General features: G+C 47.2%; 3 protein-coding genes across 3 annotated transcripts; 1 reads left to right on the top strand and 2 right to left on the bottom strand.

Moving 5' to 3' along the window:
* Positions 1-143: 143 nt before the first annotated feature.
* Positions 144-4548, bottom strand: CDK3 (cyclin dependent kinase 3). Its single transcript, XM_006045277.4, has 8 exons — positions 4409-4548; positions 3648-3778; positions 3261-3338; positions 3060-3180; positions 2779-2949; positions 2594-2695; positions 2119-2322; positions 144-874 (listed from the first exon to the last, which is right to left on the bottom strand). Exons 2-8 carry the CDS (start codon positions 3761-3763, stop codon positions 749-751), a joined length of 918 nt encoding a protein of 305 aa, XP_006045339.2. The 5' UTR covers positions 3764-3778; positions 4409-4548; the 3' UTR covers positions 144-748.
* Positions 4510-16487, bottom strand: TEN1 (TEN1 subunit of CST complex). The gene is made up of 3 exons (XM_044938594.1): positions 16391-16487; positions 12718-12875; positions 4510-4863 (listed from the first exon to the last, which is right to left on the bottom strand). The coding sequence occupies exons 1-3, from the start codon at positions 16477-16479 to the stop codon at positions 4742-4744; spliced, it is 369 nt and encodes a 122-aa protein (XP_044794529.1). The 5' UTR covers positions 16480-16487; the 3' UTR covers positions 4510-4741.
* A 3313-nt stretch (positions 16488-19800) lies between these two features.
* Positions 19801-20424, top strand: LOC102404553 (DNA-directed RNA polymerase III subunit RPC9). Its single transcript, XM_025279546.3, has one exon. It carries the CDS (start codon positions 19839-19841, stop codon positions 20283-20285), a length of 447 nt encoding a protein of 148 aa, XP_025135331.1. The 5' UTR covers positions 19801-19838; the 3' UTR covers positions 20286-20424.
* Positions 20425-23600: the final 3176 nt, after the last annotated feature.

Here is a 23600-nt window from a genome sequence, read left to right as displayed (position 1 = left end):
AGGTCTTGGAAGATCAGGCCCTCCCCACAGCCAGCTCAGGGCCACCCAGTTCAGGGCAGACGCTGTCTCCAGCCCTCTGTCAACCTCCCCCTTGTTGGCACGTCCCTGACGTCCTCCCAGAGCAGAGAGAAACACTAGAAAACTCAGGGATACATCACTTTTATTTTCTGTTCTTGAAGCCAGAGGCATACAAACATAAGCATATCCGCGGTGAGGAGACAGCTACTTAGAACATCCGACCTCCCCTCGGGATCAGGAAAATGGCCTCTCCCCCTGGCTCCGCCTCCTGTTTTAACATGGGACTCTTAACTGGAACTCAGCTCTTCCCCCATAACATTTTAAATCTAAAAAGAACAGCTGGGGGGGAACCCCTTCCTTGGGGGTCTTGCTCTGCAGCTGAGGGCAGGGCAGCCAAGGGGCGCTAGGAGGGTCTTGCTGGCGGCCCAGGCAGGCTTTCTGCTCTCCTTGGCACCTACCAGTCTGGTGCCCAGGGACCCCGCCTCTAACGGACCTCCTCAGGCAGTGGGCTTCTGTGCCCCTATCTTGAAAAGGGAAACCCAGCAAACAACACAGGAGCTTGCTAGCCTGCTGGCAGGACTAACCCAAACTCAGCCCTCGGACAGCTGATGCCAAACTGCTCTCTCCCCAGGTGTGTCCCCTTTCTTGGGGAGTGAATAGGGAGGCAGCGGGGGGGGGGGCGGGGGCAGCAGCTGCAGAGGGGCTTTGAGGCGGTGGGCCCCGCACGTTCTCAGCGGCAGAAATGCTCCCGCATACACTGGTGGGGCGCCGAGGAGGTCTCGGTGGACGCGAAGTAGGGGTGGGCCAGGGCGGCCTTGGCTGAGATCCGCCGGCTAGGGTCGTACTGCAGGAGTTGCTGCGGAGAGAGGAGGAGAGAGGCTGGGCCCCGGGTGTGGCCAGGGCCCCACAGCCCCAAAGCAGCTGCCTTCAAACCCAGAACTGCCCAAAGCCACTACCTCCCAGCTGGAGAACCAGTTCCAGACACTCCCGGAATCTGGGGACAAAGACTTTGTTCTAGTCCAACCCTGTTGAGTCACCCCCTGTCTCCTTCATGCTACTGAGGCTGAGTCAGTCTCTCCTCGTCCTTAGAGAGCTTTCCAGGCTCCAGCCCACTTCTAGTCAAGACAGATCTAAGTATCAGGAAGAGGGGCCAAGCATGTCCAGGAAGTATGCTTGTGAGTGGGGCAGAAACAAAAATCCCTAAACCCAGATGGGGGGTAGAAGGACCTCCCCAGCTTAAAGCAGCCAGGATGGAGGGTGAGGAGTCTTGGTGGGAAGTCCACACTGCCCCCCAGCACTGGGTTGGGAGGCGCACACAGCCCTCAGGAAAGCTGGGCACACAGCGTGAAGATGAACTTGCTGCCCTGCCTTCCTGTGACCCAACATCAGACTCAAGAGAAAAACGTGCTCTGAGTCTTTGGGGGCAAGAATGGATGCCTGGACCCCTCTGGGCATCCTGACCTGGGCCAGCCCAAGGGGTCAAGACGGTACACCTGGAGTGGTGACCAAAGCCTGTGGCGGGGGCTGAGGAAGCGGGGAGGCAGCCCGCTCTGAATAATATCCACAGGAAAAAATTACCAAAACACAGGCCAACCAAGAGAAATGGCATGTATCACAGTACAGGGCTTCCCAGTGGCAAAGAATCCGCTGGCCAATGCAGGAGACACAAGAGACCTGGGTTCAATCTCTATGTTGGGATGATCCCCTGGAGTAGGAAATGGCAACCCACTCCAACATTCTTGCCTGACGAATCCCATGGACACAGAAGCTTGGTGGCTACAGTCCAAAGGGTCACAGAGAGTTGGACATGACTGAGTGACTGAACACACACATACATCACAGCGTAAAAACAAAGCTAACTGGAAGAGGGCAGTTTTAAAAAGGTTGATGAACATTGGACTTATTGTGGGAGAGGCCTCCAGGTGCAACTGATACGCACAGGGACAAGCCAACTGTGTACAGAAGTCAGAAAAGAGACGGGTTTTGCCCCAGAAGGAGCCAGGGTTACATAAGAGGCTGGATGACAAAGCAGACACTTCTAGCGAGAGCAGCAGCTGGCATGAGGAAGCCTTGGCCTCCCTGCCGCCTACCTGTACCTACCAAGAGCAGGTCCTGGCCCTCTGGCTCCAGGTTGGGCACGACCTCCTCCAGCCCCTTACTGGTCCACTTGGGAAAACTGCCCTTATAGTCAGGCAGCTGGGTGACTCCTGGCCACATGGCCTCACTGGGTGTCCCCAGGGTCCGAAAGATACGGAAGAGTTGGTCAATCTCAGAGTCGCCTGGAAACAGGGCTCTGCGGGTCACCTGGAGTGGGGAAGGGGAGAAAGCGTGGGGTCTGTTCCCTTGCCATACAGAACCCAGTATCAGATGAGCAGCCAGACCAGGGAGGCGCCTTCCAGACATCTTTCCCAGGGCTGTGCTAAAAATCCTGACCTTTTCTGGAAAAAGACCTTTAACGCAATCCCAAACACCCCTTAATCTACTTTTAATAGGAGATTCACAGCCCCCACGTCCCCCCACCCCAGGAGGACCCTGCCTGTGGCCTCCCTCTGGCCATGTTTATCCCTCTGTCTACCATCTCTGCAAAGATGCAACCGATGCTCCAGATATCCACAGCGGTGGAGTAGAACTTGCAGCCCAAGAGGATCTCAGGGGCACGATACCACAGTGTCACCACCTGGGGGAGCAAGAAAACAGTATCATTCAGGGTGGCTGGGTGCACAGGTGACATCCCTTCTCTCCCACTCTGTCCCCTGGTACCTCATGGGTGTAGGTGCGCAGAGGCACCCCGAAGGCTCGAGCCAGTCCAAAGTCAGCCAGCTTGATGGTCCCCAACTCATTGATGAGCAGATTCTGGGGCTTCAAGTCTCGATGGATGACCCGATGCGAGTGGCAGAAGCTCACCCCCTGCAGCAGCTGGAAGAGGTAACTCTGGAACAGCGGGCAAGAGAAAGGAGCTGGCAGAGCGGAGGTGGGGTGGGGGCTGACTTGCTGGTCAAACAACGGCCCCCTTGCTGGTCAGCCCGTCCTTCTCCCGGTACCTTGACTAGGTGCAGGGGGAGCTCGGAGGCCGGGGTGGAGTCCATGTACTTCTTCAGGTCCTGGCTAAGGAACTCAAACACCAGGTAAAGCTTCTTCTCGCTGTGAACCACGTCCAGCAGCCTGGCCAGGCGGTACCAGTCAACACGTGGCTCCCAGTCGGGCTGGGACAGGCCCACTGCCCCATCCCCTGCCCGCCTCACCTGACGATGTTGGGGTGCTTAAGCTCTTTGAGCAGGGAGATCTCCCTGATGGCAGTGCTTGGGACCCCCTCGGTCTCCCTGGAGGAGAGGAGGGTGCAGCAGTGGAGTGAGAAGCTGGGCAGGGTGCTTCTGCCAGCGGGGTGGGGAGGGTTGGGGGGCTGTTTTATATATAACATAAGGATGGCCCATCTCCTGGGCACGTACTTATCACCCCCAGAGGCCCGGGGCGAAGCCTGGTCAGGGTGAGGATGAATGAGGGCTGCACCCCCACTACGTGAGTGAGCAGCAGTCAGAAAAGGAGTCGAATACAAGACTCTGAGATGAGGGTCAGGAGGATAGCCGGGTCACTCCAAACCAGGGGGTCTCAGAGGCTACCCCGGCACTCACAAATCCAGCCTGATCTTCTTGAGGGCCACGAGCTGCCCGGTCTCCCTGTTCTTGGCCTTGTACACCACCCCATAGGTGCCCTCTCCGATCTTCTCCACCTTCTGGAACATGGCCATGTCCGCAGAGCTGCCCTGGAAACAGAGGGCGCCTGGGGCGTTCCCCCCCGAGCCCAGCACCCCTGCTGCCCCTTCAGCCTCCACGGCACACCCTTGCCGGGCCCCCCCACCCAGGCGCCCGGGGTTCCTGAGGCCTGTGGCCCCCAGGGCTCACCCTGCTCTGCCGGCCAGGCAGACCAGGCCCAGGCCCGGCTCCCACCCTCCACCCCAGCCCCAGCCCATCCCCAGGAACCTGTCATGGAGGGAGGCTGCAGCCCAGGCCAGGCAGGAACCCCCAGGCCCCAGGAAGCAGCTGCCCCAGAGCTGGGCTACAGAGCGCAGGAGGGTCCAAACTTCCCCTGCCCAGCACCCGCCCCTGCCTGGGTCCTGGCCCCAGGGTGGAAGGCTGCCCAGAGGGGCTGCCCTGGGGGGCCCAGGGTCAACTCAGGGCGGAGGTCAGGGGTGAGGAAGGGCTTCAGAAGTCACAGCGCCGCACTAGGCCGTGTGGCCAGGTTGAGGGGCTGAACCCCGCCTGTTTGGAGATGCTCGGCCTCCTGAGGGCAGAACCTTGGCAGGAGCGGCCCCCGCTGCGTCCTGGGCCCCTCCACCCGGTCCTGGGCCACCCGCCACAGCAGCCTCCCCTCAGGCCCTCAGCCCAGAATTCACCAGAAACCCTGCGATCCTGCAGCCTCTCTTCCAGGCAGGCTGCCTGCTCTGAGGCTCCCCCTCCTGGCCCCTGCCGGCACTGCACCACGTGCATGCACTGCTCAGTCACACCACTAGGCTTTATTCACCGGGACATTCTGGAACTGTCCAGGACCCACACGAGGCCCAGCGCCCCGGCGCCCCAGCACCCGGCCTCAGAGCTGTAGGCTGCCCTCCCCTCGTCTCTCCAGACAAAGGCTGTCACTCGGGGGACGCTCCTGCATCTTCTCTGCAGCAGCTCCAGCATCCGGCCAGGCGGGAAGGTGGCATTCCCAGGAGCTCCTGGTTTGCTCTCTACTGGCCGCTGTCCCTCTCTTGCTGGTACAGCCTCTGCTCCCGGATGGCTTGTTCTAACAAGGGGAGGTTCATTCCTTCCACACACGTCAGCACCCGGGCCTTCACCACGCAGCTTCCGTCTGAAACAAACAGACACCAAGACTCAGGCAGGGTCAGCAACGCACCCTTCAGAGGCATTCTGTTTCTCCTCAATTTATCCTCGGTCCTGAGTTTTGACAGAGAGTCTGACAGGGCGCAGGTGAGAAGGATGGATGCCGGCAACTTGTTTACCTGGGCCTCAGAACTGTTGGGCCCGCCACAAACTACAGACATGGAACTTAGGTGGGTGGCCTGAAAAGTCCACTTCTCCTGGGAGAAGCCCCAGAAAGATGTGGCCGCTGCCCCCCTCTTTTGTCATGCTAACTCCTGCCAGCTTCTCTGCAGGGCTCAAAGGCCCCGATTGAGGAAGGGTGTCTATCACATCCTAGTTCTCCATTTGTACCAGAGGGCCCCTTGGCATCATGGGAATCGAGACAAAGAGAACCCCACACTGAAAAACAAATTCATCTATTTATTTGGCCGCCCTGGGTCTTGGTTTCGGCACATGGGATCTTCTATCTTCTCTGCGGCGTGTAAACTCTTAGCTGCAGCATGTGGGATCTAGTTCCCTGACCAGGGATCGAACCCAGGCTCTCTGCATTGGGAGTGTGAAGTCTTAGCCACTGGACCACCAGAGAAGTAGCCCCATTTTTTTCTTTTTTTAATGAATACAGTTCCCAACAAACACAGAAGACTTTTAATGATATTAATAAAGCTCCTTAAGTTGTTGTTCCCCTCCCCACCCCCAGCCATGTTGCACAGCATGTTGGATCTTAGTTCCCTGATCAGGGATCACACCTGTGCCCCCTGCGTTGGGAGCATGGAGTCTTAACCACTGGACTTCCTGAGAACCCCATATTTAGTCAATCCAAGGGGAGAGTCTAGCCTAATAGGGGCAGATCATCCCACCCTGGACAAGCGGCCGTGGGAGCTTCTAGGAGATGCTGTGGTCTCCCAGTGGAGAAGTTTGTCAACGTCCAGGTGACACCAAACAGGAAGGACATCTGGAGTTTGTCCTCCTAACAGTTTGTTTTTGTTTCCACTACGTTCTCTCTGCTCTCTGAGCACGTCAGTGAATACAATAAATGTTCTACAACATTCTCCTGTATTCTTTGATGCTGTTTTGAGATAGAAGCATTCTGTGGTTAGAGTCTATACCTGACCTTCCTTCTAGTCTAGGCCACTTTATTGATTTAACACAGCCCAAGGGCAGAATTCAGAGGCTTCGACTGTCTACAGTTCAAACTTTAACGCAGCTGAACTGTGTTAAAGATGAGCTTGTTTGAAACAAGAGGTTGCCCGTGTGCCATCAGCTTCGCTGCCCCAGCACTTGGACTGCAGAGGCTGCTAAGCCTGCATCAGATGGGCATGGGGCTGTCCATCTTTGAAAGGTCTATATAAATGGAATAAAAGAAGAACATCTGAAGAGCAGGGGTGAGAGAAAGGAGCTGATGAACCCAAAGAAATGGTCATTTAGGGTAATCACTTCCTGTCAAGATAAAAAGAACCTGCAGCAGCAGTCTTCCCTATTATATGCATCAGCGCCATGAGGTTGAGATGGTTAGATGGCATCACGGACGTGAGCAAATTTTGGAAGACAGTGGAGGACGAGGAGCCTGGTGTGCTGCAGTCCATGGGACTGCCAAGAGCCTTAGTGGCTGAAGGACAACAACAGCCACACCCATCAGTAGCTCCTTTCCTCCAGTCTGGGAGAGAGGAGGCTCCGTCCTGCCTGGGGCGCAGCGCCCCTGTGCTGTGATGAACACCTGCCCTCCTGCTGGGGCTTTGCTTTCTCAGCTGAACCCTTAACCTGTTACCACTGGTTCTTCCCTCCAGCATATAAAGCACTTAAGTCTCTTCTGTATTAAAATAATAGCAACAACAATAAGCGGTCAAGTTTGGCTCTATATCTACCTAGCTATGACCCCTCCTCCCTCCACAGTCAAACTTCCTAAAAGAAGGTCTGTTTTTTCCATATCACCCCTTCCTTATCTCAGACTCACACCTCAACCCACTGGCTTCTGGTTGCTCTTTTTATCTGCCCCCTCATGGCGCGGATGCATATACTTATGGGGAAAACTGCTGCTGGGGCCTGTTTAACGTGGGATGTAGGAGGTGAGGAGATGCACTGGGAAGCACCGGGGAGGTGATGATGTAGGGGTTCCTGCGTGACAGGTGAATGCCTAAAGTAGCTGTTGCCCACTGGGGGTTGGGTGGGGTGGGCGGAAGGGGACTGATCAGGACACGTGCAAGGAATTCTAGGCAGGTTCCAGCCAGAGGAGATAACAAACCTTGAAACCAGGGGAACCCCTGGAGCTTTGTGAACTTTCTACATCAACAGTTAGGTGGGACCTGAGACGGTGGCAATCAAATTGCCAACATCCGTTGGATCATCGAAAAAGCAAGAGAGCTCCAGAAAAACATCTACTTCTGTTTTATTGACTATGCCAAAGCCTTTGACCGTGTGGATCACAACAAACTGTGGAAAATTCTTAAAGAGATGGGAATACCAGACCACCTGACCAGCCTCCTGAGAAATCTGTATGCAGGTCATGAAGCAACAGTTACAACTGGACATGGAGCAACAGACTGGTTCCAAATTGGGAAAGGAGTATGTCAAGGCTGTATATTATCACCCTGCTTATTTAACTTTTATGCAGAGTACATCATGAGAAACGCTGGGGTGGATGAAGCACAAGTTGGAATCAAGATTGCTGGGATATCAATATCAATAATCTCAGGTATGCAGATGACACCACCCTTATGGCAGAAAGCAAACAATAACTAAAGAGCCTCTTGATGAAAGTGAAAGAGGACAGTGAAAAAGTTGGCTTAAAACTCAACATTCAGAAAACTAAGATCATGGCATCTGGTCCCATCACTTCATGGCAAATAGATGGGGAAACAGTTGAAACAGTGACAGACTTTATTTTTTTGGGCTCCAAAATCACTGCAGATGGTGACTGCAGCCGTGAAATTAAGACTCTTGCTCCTTGGAAGAATAGTTATGACCAACCTAGACAGCACATTAAAAAGCAGAGACATTACTTTGCCAACAAAGTAATGTAGTCAAAGCTATGGTTTTTCCAGTAGTCATGTATGGATGTGAGAGTTGGACTATAAAGAAAGCTGAGAGCCGAAAAATTGATGCTTTTGAACTGTGGTGTTGGAGAAGACTCTTGAGAGTCCCTTGGACAGCAAGGAGATCCAACCAGTCCATCCTAAAGGAAATCAGTCCTGAACATTCATTGGAAGGACTGATACTTTGGCCACCTGATGTAAAGAACTGACTCATTGGAAAAGACCCTGATGCTGGGAAAGATTGAAGGTGGGAGAAGGGGAAAACACAGGATGAAAAGGTTGGATGGCATCACCGACTCAATGGACCTGAGGCATTGGTGATGGACAAGGAGGCCTGGCATGCTGTGGTCCATGGGGTCGCAAAGAGTCGGACACGACCGAGCAACTGAACTGAACCGAACCAAGAGGGTGGAGACTGGGGCTTAATCAGGAAGGAGCAATGAAGGTGAGGGGCTGGAACTTCTGCTAGGAAAGCGATTGAAATGATAGCAAGGTCCAGCTGGAAGGGAGAGGAGGTCGGAGAAAATGGAGTCCAAAGTCTTCAGGTCCCAGTGGTGACGAGGCAGAGGGCAGAAAGATACCGAGGGTGGAACCCAGTTTCGGATGGCAGAGGCGGGTGGTCTTGGGTGTGGAGGAAGCATGGGGTAGAGGTGCTTGGAGGCAGAACTGGTCCGTGCAGGGGCGGAGAGGGGAGGTGTGGGTGACAAACTTGAAGAGCTGGCTAGACTCCGGCCCTGACTCTGGGTTCTGGGACATGGGTGACCTGGGAAGCTCTGTGTGGGAGGGGAACTGCTGTCTGGGAAAAAGCTAGGTTTCAGGAAAGTCCCAGAGAAGATGAGAGCATAGGAAAGGGGCTGGAAATAAAATAGTGACAATATAAAAAGCAGTAATTAATAAAAACAAAACAAAAATAGTAAAATATAAAAACAAACACATGCTTTATAGACCCTGGGAAAAAGAATTTTAAGCAAAATGCAAACATGGAAAGCAGTCCTCTCTTTAATTTGGTAATTCTTTACTGCAGAAGCTCAGAATGTCACTTCTGTCTTAAATAACAGAACTGGGTAACTGAGCAAGGAAACGTCATTTGGATTATAACATTACGAAAGTTCGAGAGGACACAAGGAAGGCCTACGAGGGGCAGGAAACCAGAAGAGGTGGGACTTATGATAAGAGCCCCAAGGCAGCCTGTGTCCTCACCCCTTAATCACTGGGCCAGAAGCCCTGAGCCCTGCAGGCTGTCCTGGCCTGCTCCAAGGGGCAGGCACTGGCATTTTCTCTCTTTTGCCCGCAAACATTTCAGAAAGATGACCTGAGGCAGCCTCTTATCTCTCCTCAGAACCGCAGACCTTGCCATGGGGCAGGGCCTGTATCTGATTGACTTTTGTGTCCCCAGAGGACTTTGGACCTGGCTGGGGGGGCCAGACATGCCAACTCAGGCTGGAGGTCAGCGGCCACGGCAAAGCTCAGCCCACACTCTGCCCTCCCTCCTCACTGTTGTCTTTCTTCCCTGTGTCAGTCTCGAATGATGAGTCTGTATGCCTCAGAAATTAGAAACCGAGGGAAAATTTTTTTAGGAAAGAAAAAAAAAATACAGATGGTGATGAAAAATGATGAGAAATGGGAAACTAGTTGGAGCCTAGGAAAAATGCTGCTGGATTATTGATTATAATAATAATATTGATTATTAGTCAAGCTGCTGGCTTGACTATTAAGCTTCCTGGGTTTGTTTGTTTTTGTCAAGCATACAGCCCAGCAAGGGACTTCCCTTGCAGTCCGGTGGTTAAGATTCCTCACTTTCAATGCGGGGGGCGGGGGTTTAATTCTTGGTTGGGGAACTAAGGTCTCACATGCCACATGACATGGACAAAAAAATTTTTAGAAAGTAAAAAAAAAAAAAAAGAATACATCAGGGTGGTACTGTCTTTGTTCTCACCAGAGGCCCACAGTTGAGGGGTCAGCTATTTGTAATGTTTGATCAGCAGGGCAGGCTGCTACACTCCCCACAGACTTCCACTTACAGATTTGAGCAGCCAGCGAGAACAACCGTCACCTGGGTTTATTCTTTCCTCAGGGCTAGAATTTAATGGTTTCTCCTTATTCACTGTGATACTTCACTAAAGAACTTTCCCTGAAATAAAATCCATTCAGAAAAAGGCAGGATAAAATCAAAGGAAGGAGGAGCAGGTTTAATGCAAGGAGGAGGAAGCCGATGACTAATCCCAGACCCATGGTCTCCAATAAATGGCATCTAGAAAAATAAAAAAGAAAGTAAGACAGAACTGCTGTAAAGACCTGGGATATGTAACCCAAAAGCAATGCATGGATTTTGTTTAGCTCCTGCTTTTCAACTTAACTTTTTCTAAAAAGCCATTTTGGGACCAAGGAGGGGAATGAACAGGGACAAGCTATGTCCTAGAGTATATTAAGGACTAGCTATTAATTTTGTTGGGCGCGATCGTGATTTTCTTAGAGATACACACTGAAGTATTTATGGATAAATAAAAACAATGTCAAATTTGCTCTAAAATACACCAGCAAAATAAGTAGGTAAGAGACTTCCCTGTTGGTCCAGTAGTCATGCTCCCAATGCAGGGGGTGAGGGCTTAATCTTTGGCTGGGGAGCTAAGATCCTATGTACATCACAACGCAGGGGAAAAAAAAAAGGAAATGCATGTGGGCGATGAAGACACAGACCAGTGGAATGCGGACCTCTGTTGAATCTGGGCGACAGGTATGTGGAGGCTCATTCTACTTTTGTGTATGTTTGATTTGAAAACGTTAAATTTTAAAAAGTTACTTGGGTTGAATTTGGACTTTCCAGTTTTTTCTATTTTTCTTTCCACAAATAATTCTAAATGTCCACTCCAGGCCCTGGTCCCACCTTTGTTTCAACCTCTATCTCTGTTATCTGCAATCAGACCTTTGAGTTCCAACTCCTAAGAGCTCCCAGGACTCCCTGCTAGGGCAGCCTCGGGTGATGTGGGCTGAGGTCAAAGTGGAAATCATTTATTCCAGGTCCTTTGTCCTCAATTCCACCCCTTCTCCTGATACTTCTTTGAAATCAATTAAGAGGGCAAGGACTCTGAGCTCAAAGGCTTAAGCCTGAATAAAGATTAACTTTTATTAAACCAAACATAATTAAAGTAAGCTCCATTTAATTGCTTTCTTCTAGTGCATTTCATCCAGAGTTAAAAACCACTGAAACTTTCAGAAAGTAAGTTGGCAGTGTAAATCAAGAGACATATCCTTTAATGGAGCAATCCCACTTTTAGGAAACTACCCTGAAGAAATAATCAGAAAATGAACAAAAATTAGAACACAAGGATATTAACTGTAGTGTTTTTAATATATATCGAGATAGATTTTTTTTAAACTGGATTCCGCTCCTCCACCCCCGCCAGGCTATAAAGCAATATATTTTCATTGTAAAATGCTAATAAAAGTATAGGGAATCCTACAGTTCTACCACCCAGACATAATTATTCTTAACATTTTGGCAAATGATATTTCAAACTTTTGCATGTATAAAAATGTCCATCTAACAAAAGTGAGATCAAATGATACAGATAGTTTTATAAACTGCTTTTTCTTTAGTAAAATACTATGAACATCTTTTCATGTCAATAGATATGTTTATAACATCATTTTTGGTGGTTGTATAATATTCTCGAACTGAATATACCATAGTTTTTAATGAATTAATGTACAGTGTGCTTATAAGAGCAAGAAATGGAAAACAACGCTGATGTCTAATGTTTGTGGGAATTAGTGCATGCGTGCGTGCGTGTGTGTGCGTGCGTGCTCAGTTGTGTCTGACTCTGCAAGCCCATGGACTATGGCCCACCAGGCTCCTCTGTCCATGGGATTTCCCTAGCAAGAATACCGGAATGGGTTGCCCTTTCCTCCTCCAGGGGATCTTCCTGATCCAGGGGTTGAACCCAATTCTCCTGTGTCTCCTGCATTGGCTGGCAGATTCGTTACCACTGAGCCACCTGGGAAGCCCTGTGTGAATTAGTATATACATCTAATCTGATGCTGGGAGGGATTGGGGGTAGGAGGAGAAGGGGACAACAGGGGATGAGATGGCTGGATGGCATCACCGACTCGATGGACATGAGTTTGAGTGAACTCCGGGAGTTGGTGATGGACAGGGAGGCCTGGCGTGGTGTGATTCATGGGGTCACAAAGGGTCGGACACGACTGAGCGACTGAACTGAACTGAATCTATAAAATATTATATAGCCATTAAATACTTTAGAAAAAATTTCGAGACACAGAGGAATCTTATGAAATAATGTTGAACTAGAATAACCAAACACAAGATGTAATAGTTATATAAACCATAGGACCAAAATGGCACACGGACGGCCAGAGAGGGAGGCAAAGAATCCGAGTTCTACTCCCGATGCCATGGAGATTCTCCCAGGTTGCTTCTTTTCTATTTCTCTCACCCTGACTTCCTGGCCTCTTACTCTAGCCCCTCTTACTTCTTGGCCTCTTACTCCAACCTCTCTGGGTCTTGGTTTTCTCATCTATGAAATAGCCATAAGATAACTCAGATTAAGGGCTCGTGAGTAGATTCAAAAACTTTTAAGCAAACCACAAGCCTGGCACATTCTAGACCTTCAGAAACGAAGGCTTTCTCTCCCCACTTTCTCGCTCCCCTATGGCAGGTCCACTGGAAAGGCGATCACATCTCTATCCCTTGAGTCCCTACTGATCTGGAAGGAATGTTAACCTCAATGAGGGACCCACGCTGGGTTAGAAGCCAGGCCCACGCACCCAAGAGACTGTGTGAGGTCAAGGCTTACCCTTCTGGTGCTCCAGTTCCCCAAGGACAGTGTAGAGGGAGCCCACCTGGGCTTGGAACGGCTCCACCAACTTGGTACAGATGAGGATTGGGTGCTGGTCAGATCTGAGTTGAGCCATCAGGGTTACTTGGGACTGGGTCATGTCGTAGTTGCACAACCTGCAGGTCAGGGTACATGGGATCATTTCCATCCATTGACAGAATCACCCCAAGGCTCAAAAGGTTCTGGGAGGCCAGGATGTCCATGGGAAAATGTTCAGCCCTGCTCGGATCAGAGAAATTAAAGTGGTAGCAACAGAAAACATTGTTTTGGTCTATATAATTGAAGTATAAATTACATTCATTAAAAGACATCTGTTTGAGACTTTCCTGGTGGTCTGGTGGCTAAGACTTCAAGTTCCCAATGCAGCGGCCCAGGTATCAATCCCTGGTCAGGGAACTAGATCCTACATGCCTCGACCAAGAGTTTGCATGCCATGACTAAAGATCCCGAGGGCCGCAACTAAGACTCAGTGCAGCCAAATACATAAAAAGTATTAAAAAAAAAAATTTAAGGGACTTGTTCATTGACTGTTGACAGAAGTATCCACTGTGCAAGGGAGAACCTCAATCAAGCTTTGGCACATTTCCATCACCCACCAAAATCCCCTTGTGCCCCTCTGAACTCAGTCTTCCCATCTCCCACATCAGGCAATCACTGATCTGCTCTTGGTCTCCATAGATGAGCTTTCCTGCTTAAGCATCTCATGTGAATGGAACCCAAAAGTATGTATCCGTCTGTGTCTAGCTTCTTTGACTCAGCATAATGGTTCTGAGACCCATTTATGTGTTTCATAAATCAGTAGCTTGCTCGTTTTTGTATTGCTTGTTAGCACTCTGTTGAATGGACTAGTACATTATTATTATCCATTTCCCAGCTGATTTAGTCTGCTTATGAACTTGTGCTGAACATGTTTTCATTTCTTGTGGGGAAATACCCAAGTGGGATTTCTGGGTCGCATGGTCAATCTGTCTGTGTAAAGGAAACTGCCAAATTATTTTTCTAAGTGGTGCTGTCACTTTACTTCCCCCCCCAGCAATGTATGAGGGTTCTAGCTACTCCAAATCCTTGTCAGCACTTGATATGGTCCATCTTTTAGCCACTCTAGTGAGCATGAAATACCATATCATTGTGGTTTTAATTTGCATTTCCTTAATGACACATGATTTTGAACAAATTTTCATGTGCTTATCTGCGATCTGGATATCTTCTCTGACAGTGTTTGTTGAAGTCTTTTACCTATTTAAAAATTAAGTTCTTTATTAGGAATTCCTTGGTGGTCCAACTGTTAGGACTCTGCACTTACACTGCTGAGGGCCTGGGTTCAATCCCTTGTCAGGGAAAAAAGATCCCACAAGCCACATGGTGTGGCCAACAAAATAAAAAATATATAAATAAAAATTAAGTTCTTTATGTTCTTATTATTGGATTATATGAGTTCTTCATATATTCTAAATACAAATTATTTGTTGAATATATACAATATACATATATCACTCCCAAACATCTCCCTGTTTGTGGCTTGCCTTTTAATCTTCTTGATGGTATCTTTTAATGAGAAGCTTTTAATTTTGTTGAAGTCCAAATTTATTCATTATTGCTCTTTTATGGCTTTTGTTTTCTGAGTCCAGGAAATCTTTGCCTGTCTCAAGGTGTATGTGAAGATCTTCTATTTTCTTCTAAACAATTTTATAGTTTTATCTTGTACACTGATGATCCAGTTAGAATAATTCATGTGTGTGTGTGTGCTGTGGGGTAGGGATCAAGTTTTCTTTAACCTCCATAAGAATAAACACTGGACCCACCAGAGAAGTCCCATTAATAAGTTTGATATCCATGCTCCTAACCATCATTCTTCTTTGGGGCCACCCAGCCCCCAAAGTACTTCATGTACTCAAGCTCTTGGAGGTGGAGGCAGGGGGGAGGGCAGACTCCCATTTCCACACACCTGCTCTGATTCTGTGCTGTTGGAGAAGACTCTTAAGAGTCCCTTGACTGCAAAGAGATCTAACCAGTCCATCCTAAAGGAAATCAGTCCTGAATATTCTTTGGAAGGACTGATGCTGAAGCTGAAATGCCAATACTTTGGCCACCTGATGGGAAGAACTGACTCATCGGAATAGATCCTGATGCTGGGAAAGATTGAAGGTGGGAGGAGAAGGGGACGAAAGAGGATGAGATGGTTGGATGGCATCACCAACTCAATGGACATTGAGTTTGAGTAAACTCTGGGAGTTGGTGATGGACAGGGAGGCCTGGAGTGCTGCAGTCCATGGGATTGGAGTCGGACACGACTGAGCGACTGAACTGAACTGAACTGATATGTCTCCAAGACAGGCCCCAATGATTCTATTTTTTTTTTTTTTTTGGTTGCACTAGGTCTTTGTTTCGGCACGTGGGCTCTTCCTTGTGGTTCTCAGGCTTAGTTGCCCTGCAACATGTGAGATCTTAGTTCCCTGCCCAGGGATCAAACCTGTGTCCCTGCATTGAAAAGTGAATTCTTAGCCACTGTACCACCAGGGAAATCCCTCCAGTGATTTTTATCTCCTGGCATGCACATCCCTGTGCAACCTCCTATCACCCTAACTAGTGCTGACTTGCGTATAACCAACAAAACATTGCAGAGATGACTTAGAGTGATTTCTGAGATGAGATCATTGATACTGTGGCTTTATCTTTGCTGGCTCTGTTGAGTTACTCCTTCTGGAGAAAGTCAGCTGCCAGATTATGAAGACCTTCAAGCAGCCATATACTGAAATCCATATTTTTGAGAAAGTGAGCCTGCATGACGAGAGGCAGCACAAAACTTCCCAACATGTAAGTCCCTGTAGAATCAGATCCTCTAGCTGCACGCCAGCCTTCAGATGCTGGCAGCCCCGGCCAACATCTCAATTACAATCTTCAAAGCTAGTCTGAGCCAGAACCACCCAACAAAGCCATTTCCTAATTCCTGACCCACGGTACATATGAAAAAAATAAACTTTTGTGGTCATTTGAAGCCACTAAATTTTGGGGCGATTTGTTACCCAGCAATATGTGACTAGGGGCTTCCCTGGTGGCTCAGAAGGTAAAGAATCCACCTGCAATGCAAGAGACCAGGGTTTGATCGCTGGGTTGGGAAGATGCCTTGGAGAAGGGAATAGCTACCTAGACTAGTATTCTTACCTAGAGAATTCCATGGACATAGGAGCCTGGTGGGCTACAGTCGAAAAGAGTCGGACATGAGTGAGTCACTAATGCTGCACTGAAATATGTGACTAACACAGTATATATGTTTATACACATATTGTGTGTATACACACCCACGTATACATATACATACACACATGAAAAAGCATATAATCAACAAAAGGTTAATGGTCGGTGATTTTTGCTGGTTTTCTTTACACGTTTACAGATTATCAACATTTCTTACAATGAATATACATTGATTTTTTTAGTATTTTTTAAATAATTAGATAAAATTATAAGAATTTTGCTTTTTAAAACAATAATAAACTTAAAATATAAAATAAATCATTTAAAAATAATTAAAAATATATAATTAAAAAATAATTTAAAACTATATTAAAAGACTCCATTTTTTTTTTTTTAAACACTCCCCCCAGCATCACGTGAAGAAAAACATTCTCACCTGCCAAATGTCCTCACTGTGTCCCCATCAGGAACCTGGCCAGCGCTGACCTCCCAGGGGAAGAAATAGATCCCGGGTTTGGGCAGCATCACTGCTCCTGTAACCAAATAGTTGACATGGGCTTCTGAAGACAATGACAAACTAAGCCAACCACGAGATGGAGATTAACAGACGTGAGACCAGCAACATCTGAAAAGCTAGTTCCAGGGGGAGGTGTTTCAAAATTTAAAAAGATTTTTTGATAGATCTATGTGGAAAGTGTATTTGTTGTTGTTTAGCCGCTAAGCTGAGTCTGACTCTCTTGTCACCCCACGGACTGTAGCCAGCCAGGCTCCTCTGTCCATGAGATTTCCCAGGTAAGCATACTGGAGCAAGTTGCCACTTCCTTCTCCAAGGGATCTTCTCAACCCAGGGATAGATAGAAACTGTGTCTCCTGCATTGGCAGGAGGATTCTTTACCACTGAGCCACCTGGGAATTCAGAGAGTGTATTATTCCCACTCTAATTCCTACGCAACCGTTTCCCTCCTCAAGCCCCTAAAAGGGTCAGTAAAAGGCAGATAATAATGTGACTTCTGTCACTAGTGACCTCTGCCATCCTAGTATGAAAACTCTTGTAGCCAATACATAATGAATAAGTGTACTTTATTTCCTTCCAACTTTATTTACAAAAACATGCGATGGGTTGGCTTGGCCCATGCTGATGTTTGCCAATCTCTGCCGAGGTGAACCTGTTTTCATAAAATTTTTATCTTTTCATTATTCAAATAAAGACAAAGGTGAGTATATCTTTATTTCCCATCTATACTATAGTATACATGCTGTTCTTGATTTTTTTTTCACTTAATACATTTTGACACTTTCATAGTTGTACATAAAGGGTGTCTTCACATTTTTAAAATAAACTTTTCATTTTTGAATGATTTTCATTTTTTTCAAAATGTTAGATAAGCACGGATTCAGGACTAACTAAAGGCATCCTGACTAAAGGACTTCCCCGGTGGCTCAGATGGTAAAGCGTCTTCCTACAGTGAGGGAAACCCGGGTTCAATCCCTGGGTGGGGCAGATCTCCTGGAGAAGGAGGTGGCAACCCACTCCAGTATTCTTGCCTGGAAAATCCCATGGACAGAGGAGCCTGGGAGGCTACAATCCATGGGGTTGCAAAGACTGGGACACGACTGAGCGACTTCACTTTTACTTTCAAAGGCATCCTGAAAGTGTTGGTCTTCAACTGTTCCTGGATTGGGCAAGCAAGTGGAGATCTGAGCCAAGAAAATAGTAAGTAAATAATTTCAAGATCCTTCTGAAAATCAGATGACACAACTCTATTCCCCAAGTTTAATGTAACCTAGACTCTTGCACAAGTGTTTGCAATATCCTCTAGCAAGGCGGTCATAGGGGATGGTTGTTGACCCATGCTCCACGGTCATGTCAGTATCGTGCGCCAAGAATGAGTTTGGCCAGTGTAGTGGAGAAGCGACTTACTCAGGGGTTCCTCCAAACAGACATCCTTCATAGCTGCGACCTTTGAGAGAGCTATCTGGCTACCAGAGACAGTCCCCTAATCATCTCTGGCCTGAGAGAGAAACAAAAAACAGAACCAAACCCCCAAAACAGTCAAGAGAGGAAAAAATATAGTGGTTGCTGTTGTTGATAATGGGGACAATCCCATCCAATCTAGCAAAATGCTGAAACTTGAGAATCTTTTTTAAAGTAATTCTTCTACTCTCAAGTACCATGTATAAGTTAAACTATAATTAACTAGGTCATTAATTTTAATTTTTAAAATTACCATGCAGAAGCACTGATTACCATGGAATATGAATAATGGAATAATTACCATTATTAATGGTAATGGTAAATATGAATAATTACCATGGAAATCTGAATAGTGGTACAACCTGTACTTCAAGCCTTTTCATTCCTCAAGGTAAAATACCCACTTCTAGGAGAACAATCCATGGTATGAAAAATATTCTTCTTTTTAAATGGTAATTATAGTTAAACTATAATTAACTAGGTCATTAATTTTTATTTTTAAAATTACCATGCAGGAGCACAGGCTCCAGGCATGCGGGCTTCAGCAGTTGCAGCACACGGGCTCAGCAGTTGTGGTTCCTGGGCTAAGTTGCTCCTCCTCAGGCAGAATCTTCCCAGACCAGGGGTCAAACCTGTGTCCCCTGCATTGGCAGGCAGATTCTTATCCACTGTACCATCAGGTAAGCCCTCTCTTGTAAATTTTAACCTCAATTTTTTCCTTCAAACAAAAGTTGCTATGTGTTTATTCAGATATTTCTGTTGACTTAATAAGCACAGCTGGCTCCATAAATCATTATCCATATATTATCACACATTCAGGAACGTTTCTGTGAAGATATATCAGAACAGGCTTCTCTCGTGGCTCAACTGGATTTCAAACAATCTCTCTAGAAATCTGAATAATGGTACAACCTGTACTTCAAGCCTTTTCATTCCTCAAGGTAAAATATCCACTTCTAGGAGAAAAATCCATGGTATGAAAAATATTCTTCTTTTTAACGACTGGGAGGTTTGAAAATACTGTTCAGGAAGGGTGGTGACCCAGTGACTGCTTCTGACTGCTTCTTTCATCTTTTCTGAAGGAACTGCCCAGGTTTCTTCAATGGGATTGAAGATCAGAGAAGAAACACTTATAACTAAGTTCATCATAGCTTTTGTCGGCTTAGGACTTGTTTCTTGTGGACAAGAAACTGTATCATACATGTTTACCGCTCCACAATTAGAACAGGTTACTGGTTTATCACAAAAAGGTAAGGATATAACTCAGGAACAACCGAAAAGAAGAGACGCATAGAACACAGGAGGTGGGGTGGGCTGTGGTGCTTCTATGCCCTTTCCTGTCACTTGCGCAGCCAAGCCCTGTGTTCACCGACCCAGAAGTCATTCATTCATGTGTTTACAGTTACAATTCTTTGTTAGTCTTATAATACACAATGAATCGCCATTGTTAAAACTCAAGTTACGTCACATGATTTGACCTATGGCCTCAAAAGATTCTATCACGTGGGGATTACTTCCAATTTAAGTGTGATCTCAACTAAATGAATTTTACAGTGACAAAAGAAAATGACTACTTCACTACGCCTTTAAACGTTCTGCAATCACCAGAGTAGAAGTAAATTCAGGGAAGAAGCATCAACAGATGTGAAAAGTTATTGGGTAAAAGTCTGAAGAACAGGTTATTCAGGGACTTCCCTGGTGTCCAGTGGCTAAGACTCCACACTCCCCATGCTGGGGGTGCCAGTTTGATTCCTGGTCAGGGAACTAGGTCCCACGTGCTGCAACTAAGAGTTTGCGTGCCTCAACTAAACAGCCTGCAGAGGGAGTTCGGCGCGGAGCCAGGAGCCGCGGCGCGGAGGCCTGGAGCTCGGCGTGTGCTGGTGACCCGAGGAGAAGAGGCGGAGGCAATATGGAAGTGAAGGATGCCAATGCTGCGCTGCTCATTAACTATGAGGTGTTCCAGTTACTAACTGATTTGAAAGAGCAGCGTAAAGAAAGTGGAAAGAATAAACACAGTTCTGGGCAACAGAACTTGAATACTATCACATATGAAACATTAAAATACATATCAAAAACACCATGCAAGCACCAGAGTCCTGAGATTGTGAGAGAATTTCTGACAGCAATGAAAAGCCACAAGTTGACCAAAGCTGAAAAGCTTCAGCTGCTGAATCACAGGCCTGTGACTGCTGTTGAGATCCAGCTGATGGTGGAGGAGAGTGAGGAACGGCTGACAGAGGAGCAGATCGAAGCTCTGCTCCACACCGTCACAAGCATCCTCCCTGCGGGGCCAGAGGCCGAGCAGCAGCAGAATGCCAGCGACGACGTGGCGATGGACGAGGAGGACCCTGCGTAGAAGAGCACAGCTGGCCCGAGTGTCTCCTGAAGTTGAAGGCCCAGCAGCCATTTCCCAGACATTCAGAGGATTGTTTATTTGATTTTACCATCTATCCCAACAGGCCTGATTTCCCGGTTAGTTGGGTAAACCACAAAAATAATCTTAAAAGAAATCCTTGTGCTTCTGTGAGAACAAACATGGTGGACTGGCTGAGATTGTCAGGGCAGAGAGCTGAAAAGAGGAGGAGTGAGTCAAAAAGGACAGTGACTGTAGAACTCTCAGTGGTAAAAATATTTCTTCTGTGGCCTTTGCCATGGTTGTGGGAAGGCCTCTGTACACAGCTGGTAAAATACTTGCCTTGGCTTTGATGGGCTGTATCCTAATTAATTTCATCTGCTTCCCTTGGAGCTTCCCAAGCAGGGATGCAGAGCACTGCTGGAGTGAGACCTGACTTAGGAGAATCCTGTTAGATGGCTGGAAACTCATGAAGCAGCAAATAGTTGCTCTAAGTTAAAGTGAGCCACTGAGCTTGGCTCACCTTAGAGGAATCTTTTCCTTAAGAACAATAGATATAAGAAAAGACTGGCCTAGGAACTTGGCGATCCAGTGGCTTAAGACTCCACATTCCCAATGTAAGGGACCCAGATTCCATCCCTGGTCAGGGAACTAGATCCCACATGCTGCAACTCAGAAAAAAAAAAAAAAAAAGATTCCTGCATGCTACAACGAAGATCGAAGATACCGTGTCCAAATAAATATTTTAAAAATAACTAAATAAAAGAACGGGCTGGACAGCTCTTCAAAAAAATAAAAAATAAACAGCCTGCAAACCACAACAAAGACTGAGGATCCCGCGCACCGCAACTATGATCTGGTGCGGCCAAATAAATAACATTTTTTAAAAAGATAAAGAACAGGATATGTATATGGTCTCAACAAGTATCTCCCACAGACTACTTATTAATTACAAAGGGGAAAACAGTCTAGTTCACAGTGAAGAAAGTGAGCAAATACAACCTTCATGTGCCTCCTGGATGTGACGCTCACAGGACACGCTTCTGTGATATTCCTGTAGAAAATGCATAATCTGAATCTAATCATGAAGAAATATCAGACAAATCTGAATTGAGAGACTGTCCACAAAGCAAGTGTCAAAATCACGGAAGACAAATCGCTCTGGTTAAAAGAGGCTCAAGTGATGTTAGATGGCATCACCGACCAGGGGGACATGAATTTGAGCAAATTCCAAAAGATAGTGAAGGACAGGGGAATTTGGCATGCTGCCGTTCACGGGGTCACAAAGAGTCAGACACAACTTAAACAACAACAACAAACTTCTGGACAACTGTTACAGGTGGAATTCCTGCCCCCCCACACAAAAAAGTAACGTTGAAGTCATAACCCCCAGGACCTCAGAATGTGACTTTCTATAGAGATTCTTCAGAGGTAACCACGTTAAAATGAGGTCATTCCTGAGGGCCTCATCCAGTATAACTGGTATCTTTCTAAAAAGGGAAAAGTCTGAACAGGGACGGACATGCACAAAGGGAGGAAGCCAGGTGAAGATGAAGTCAGAGATACTACACTAGCCAAGGAACACCAACGATTGCCAGCAAGCTATCAGAAGCTGAGAGGCATGGAGCAGGTACTCATTCACAGCCTCAGAAGGAACCACCCTGCTGACACCCTGACTGTAACTTCTGGCTTCCAGAATCCTGACACAACAAATCCCTGTTGATTAAGCCACTTGGTCTGTGGTGCTTTGTTATGGTAGTTCTAGCAAACTAATACAGCTAAATATAATTCATGATCCATGGACCTTGGTTGGGAGGAAAAAATTGTGATAAAGGACTTCATTGGACAATTATAAGTCCACAGAAAGGTTTGGAATAGTATTGTATTGACATTACATGTCCTTAATTTGATAACTGCCGTTCTCCTGTTCACTTTGACCATTTATGTCCTCTCCCAGGGAGAGGAAATTGACAAAAGAGGACAATGTTTCAACCAGAACCAAGTCCTATGGCTTTAATACCACCTACCAGCCACCCTCTCTATCTCTTACAGCCCCACTGTCTTCCATATGCTCAAGCCAGGAGTCATTCTTTTTGATATCTACTTATGTATTTATTTATTTATTTGGCTGCTCTGGGTCTTAGATGCCACATGGAATCTTTGCCGTGGCCTGTGGATCTAGTTCCCTGACCAGGGACCCGACCCAGGCTCCCTGCATGGGGAGCTTGGACTCTTAGTCACTGGACCAGCTGGGAAGTCCCTTGTTGTTCAGCAGCTAAGCTGTGTCCGAATCTTTGCGATCTCATGGACTGTAGCATGCCAGGCGCCTCTGTCTTCCATGATCTCCCGGAGTTTGCTCAAATTCAAGTCCATTGAGTCCGTGATGCTATCTAACCATTTCATCCTCTGCTGCCTCCTCCTTTGCCCTCAATCTTTTCCAGTATAGGAGCTTTCCCAATAAGTTGGGTCTTTGCATCAGGTGGCCAAAGTATTGGAGCTTCAGCTTCAGCAAAAGTCCTTCCAATGAATATTCAGGGTTGATTTCCTTTAGGACTGACTGATTTGATCTCCTTGCAGTCCAAGGGACTCTCAAAGGTCTTTGCCAGCACAGTTTGAAAGCATCTGATCTTTGGTGCTCATCTTTCTTCATGGTCCAACTCTCACATCTGTACATGACTGGAAAAACCACAGCTTTAACTATATGGACCTTTGTTGGCAAAGTGAGGTCTTTGCTTTTTATTACGCTGACTAGGTTTCTCATAGGATTCCTTCCAAGGAGCAAGCATCTTTTCATTTCAAGGCTGCAGTCACCGCCCTCAGTGATTTTGGAAGTCCCTTAACTGTTGGGGGCCGGCGTGAGGCACTCCGCCCATGGCAAAGGTCATGAGGAAGGAGGCTCGACATACGCAAAGGCGGGATCGAGCCTCAGGAGTCCCCCTGGAAATCCTCGAGCATCTACCCCCATAACCAGAGCCTGCCTACTTTACTACTTTGTGCTCTCACCTACACCTCTGGCTTTACGGGGGGCTGTCCCCCACCACCTCTTTCGGAGAAGGAGTTAACTTAGAGCTCCAGTTAATAATAATTCCTGGGCGTGATAGGAGTGTTTTAACCTACAAACTCCTCTGAAGGTTCTCTAGCCTGCCTGACAGGCTTGTCCGGCCACATGTGATTGCTCACAGCCTCCCAACTGTGAGAGGCACGAGATGCTTTAAACCTTCTAAAAACAGGTTCCTTAGAAGAGTTAGAAAATTATTAGTATAAGTATAATGGGCTGATTAGAAATTGTATTGGTGAAGGGTTTTTCATTTGTTGAGC

The sequence above is a fragment of the Bubalus bubalis genome, chromosome 3, assembly GCF_019923935.1.
Source record: "Bubalus bubalis isolate 160015118507 breed Murrah chromosome 3, NDDB_SH_1, whole genome shotgun sequence".
Taxonomy (NCBI): Eukaryota; Metazoa; Chordata; class Mammalia; order Artiodactyla; family Bovidae; genus Bubalus; species Bubalus bubalis.
This window is presented reverse-complemented; position numbering and strand designations above follow the sequence as displayed.

Excerpts from the sequence above, each read along its gene's own strand:
- CDK3 (XM_006045277.4), bottom strand. The coding sequence starts at position 3,763 with ATGGCCATGTTCCAGAAGGTGGAGAAGATCGGAGAGGGCACCTATGGG. Across the intron at positions 2,323-2,593 it reads GTTGCATCTTTGCAGAGATG|GTGACCCGCAGAGCCCTGTT; the intron begins GTAGACAGAGGG and ends TCCCCACTCCAG. Across the intron at positions 875-2,118 it reads AGGGCCAGGACCTGCTCTTG|CAACTCCTGCAGTACGACCC; the intron begins GTAGGTACAGGT and ends CTCTCTCCGCAG.
- TEN1 (XM_044938594.1), bottom strand. The coding sequence starts at position 16,479 with ATGCTGCCCAAACCCGGGATCTATTTCTTCCCCTGGGAGGTCAGCGCT. Across the intron at positions 12,876-16,390 it reads ACAGTGAGGACATTTGGCAG|GTTGTGCAACTACGACATGA; the intron begins GTGAGAATGTTT and ends CCTGACCTGCAG. Across the intron at positions 4,864-12,717 it reads GGAACTGGAGCACCAGAAGG|ACGGAAGCTGCGTGGTGAAG; the intron begins GTAAGCCTTGAC and ends TGTTTGTTTCAG.
- LOC102404553 (XM_025279546.3), top strand. The coding sequence starts at position 19,839 with ATGGAAGTGAAGGATGCCAATGCTGCGCTGCTCATTAACTATGAGGTG.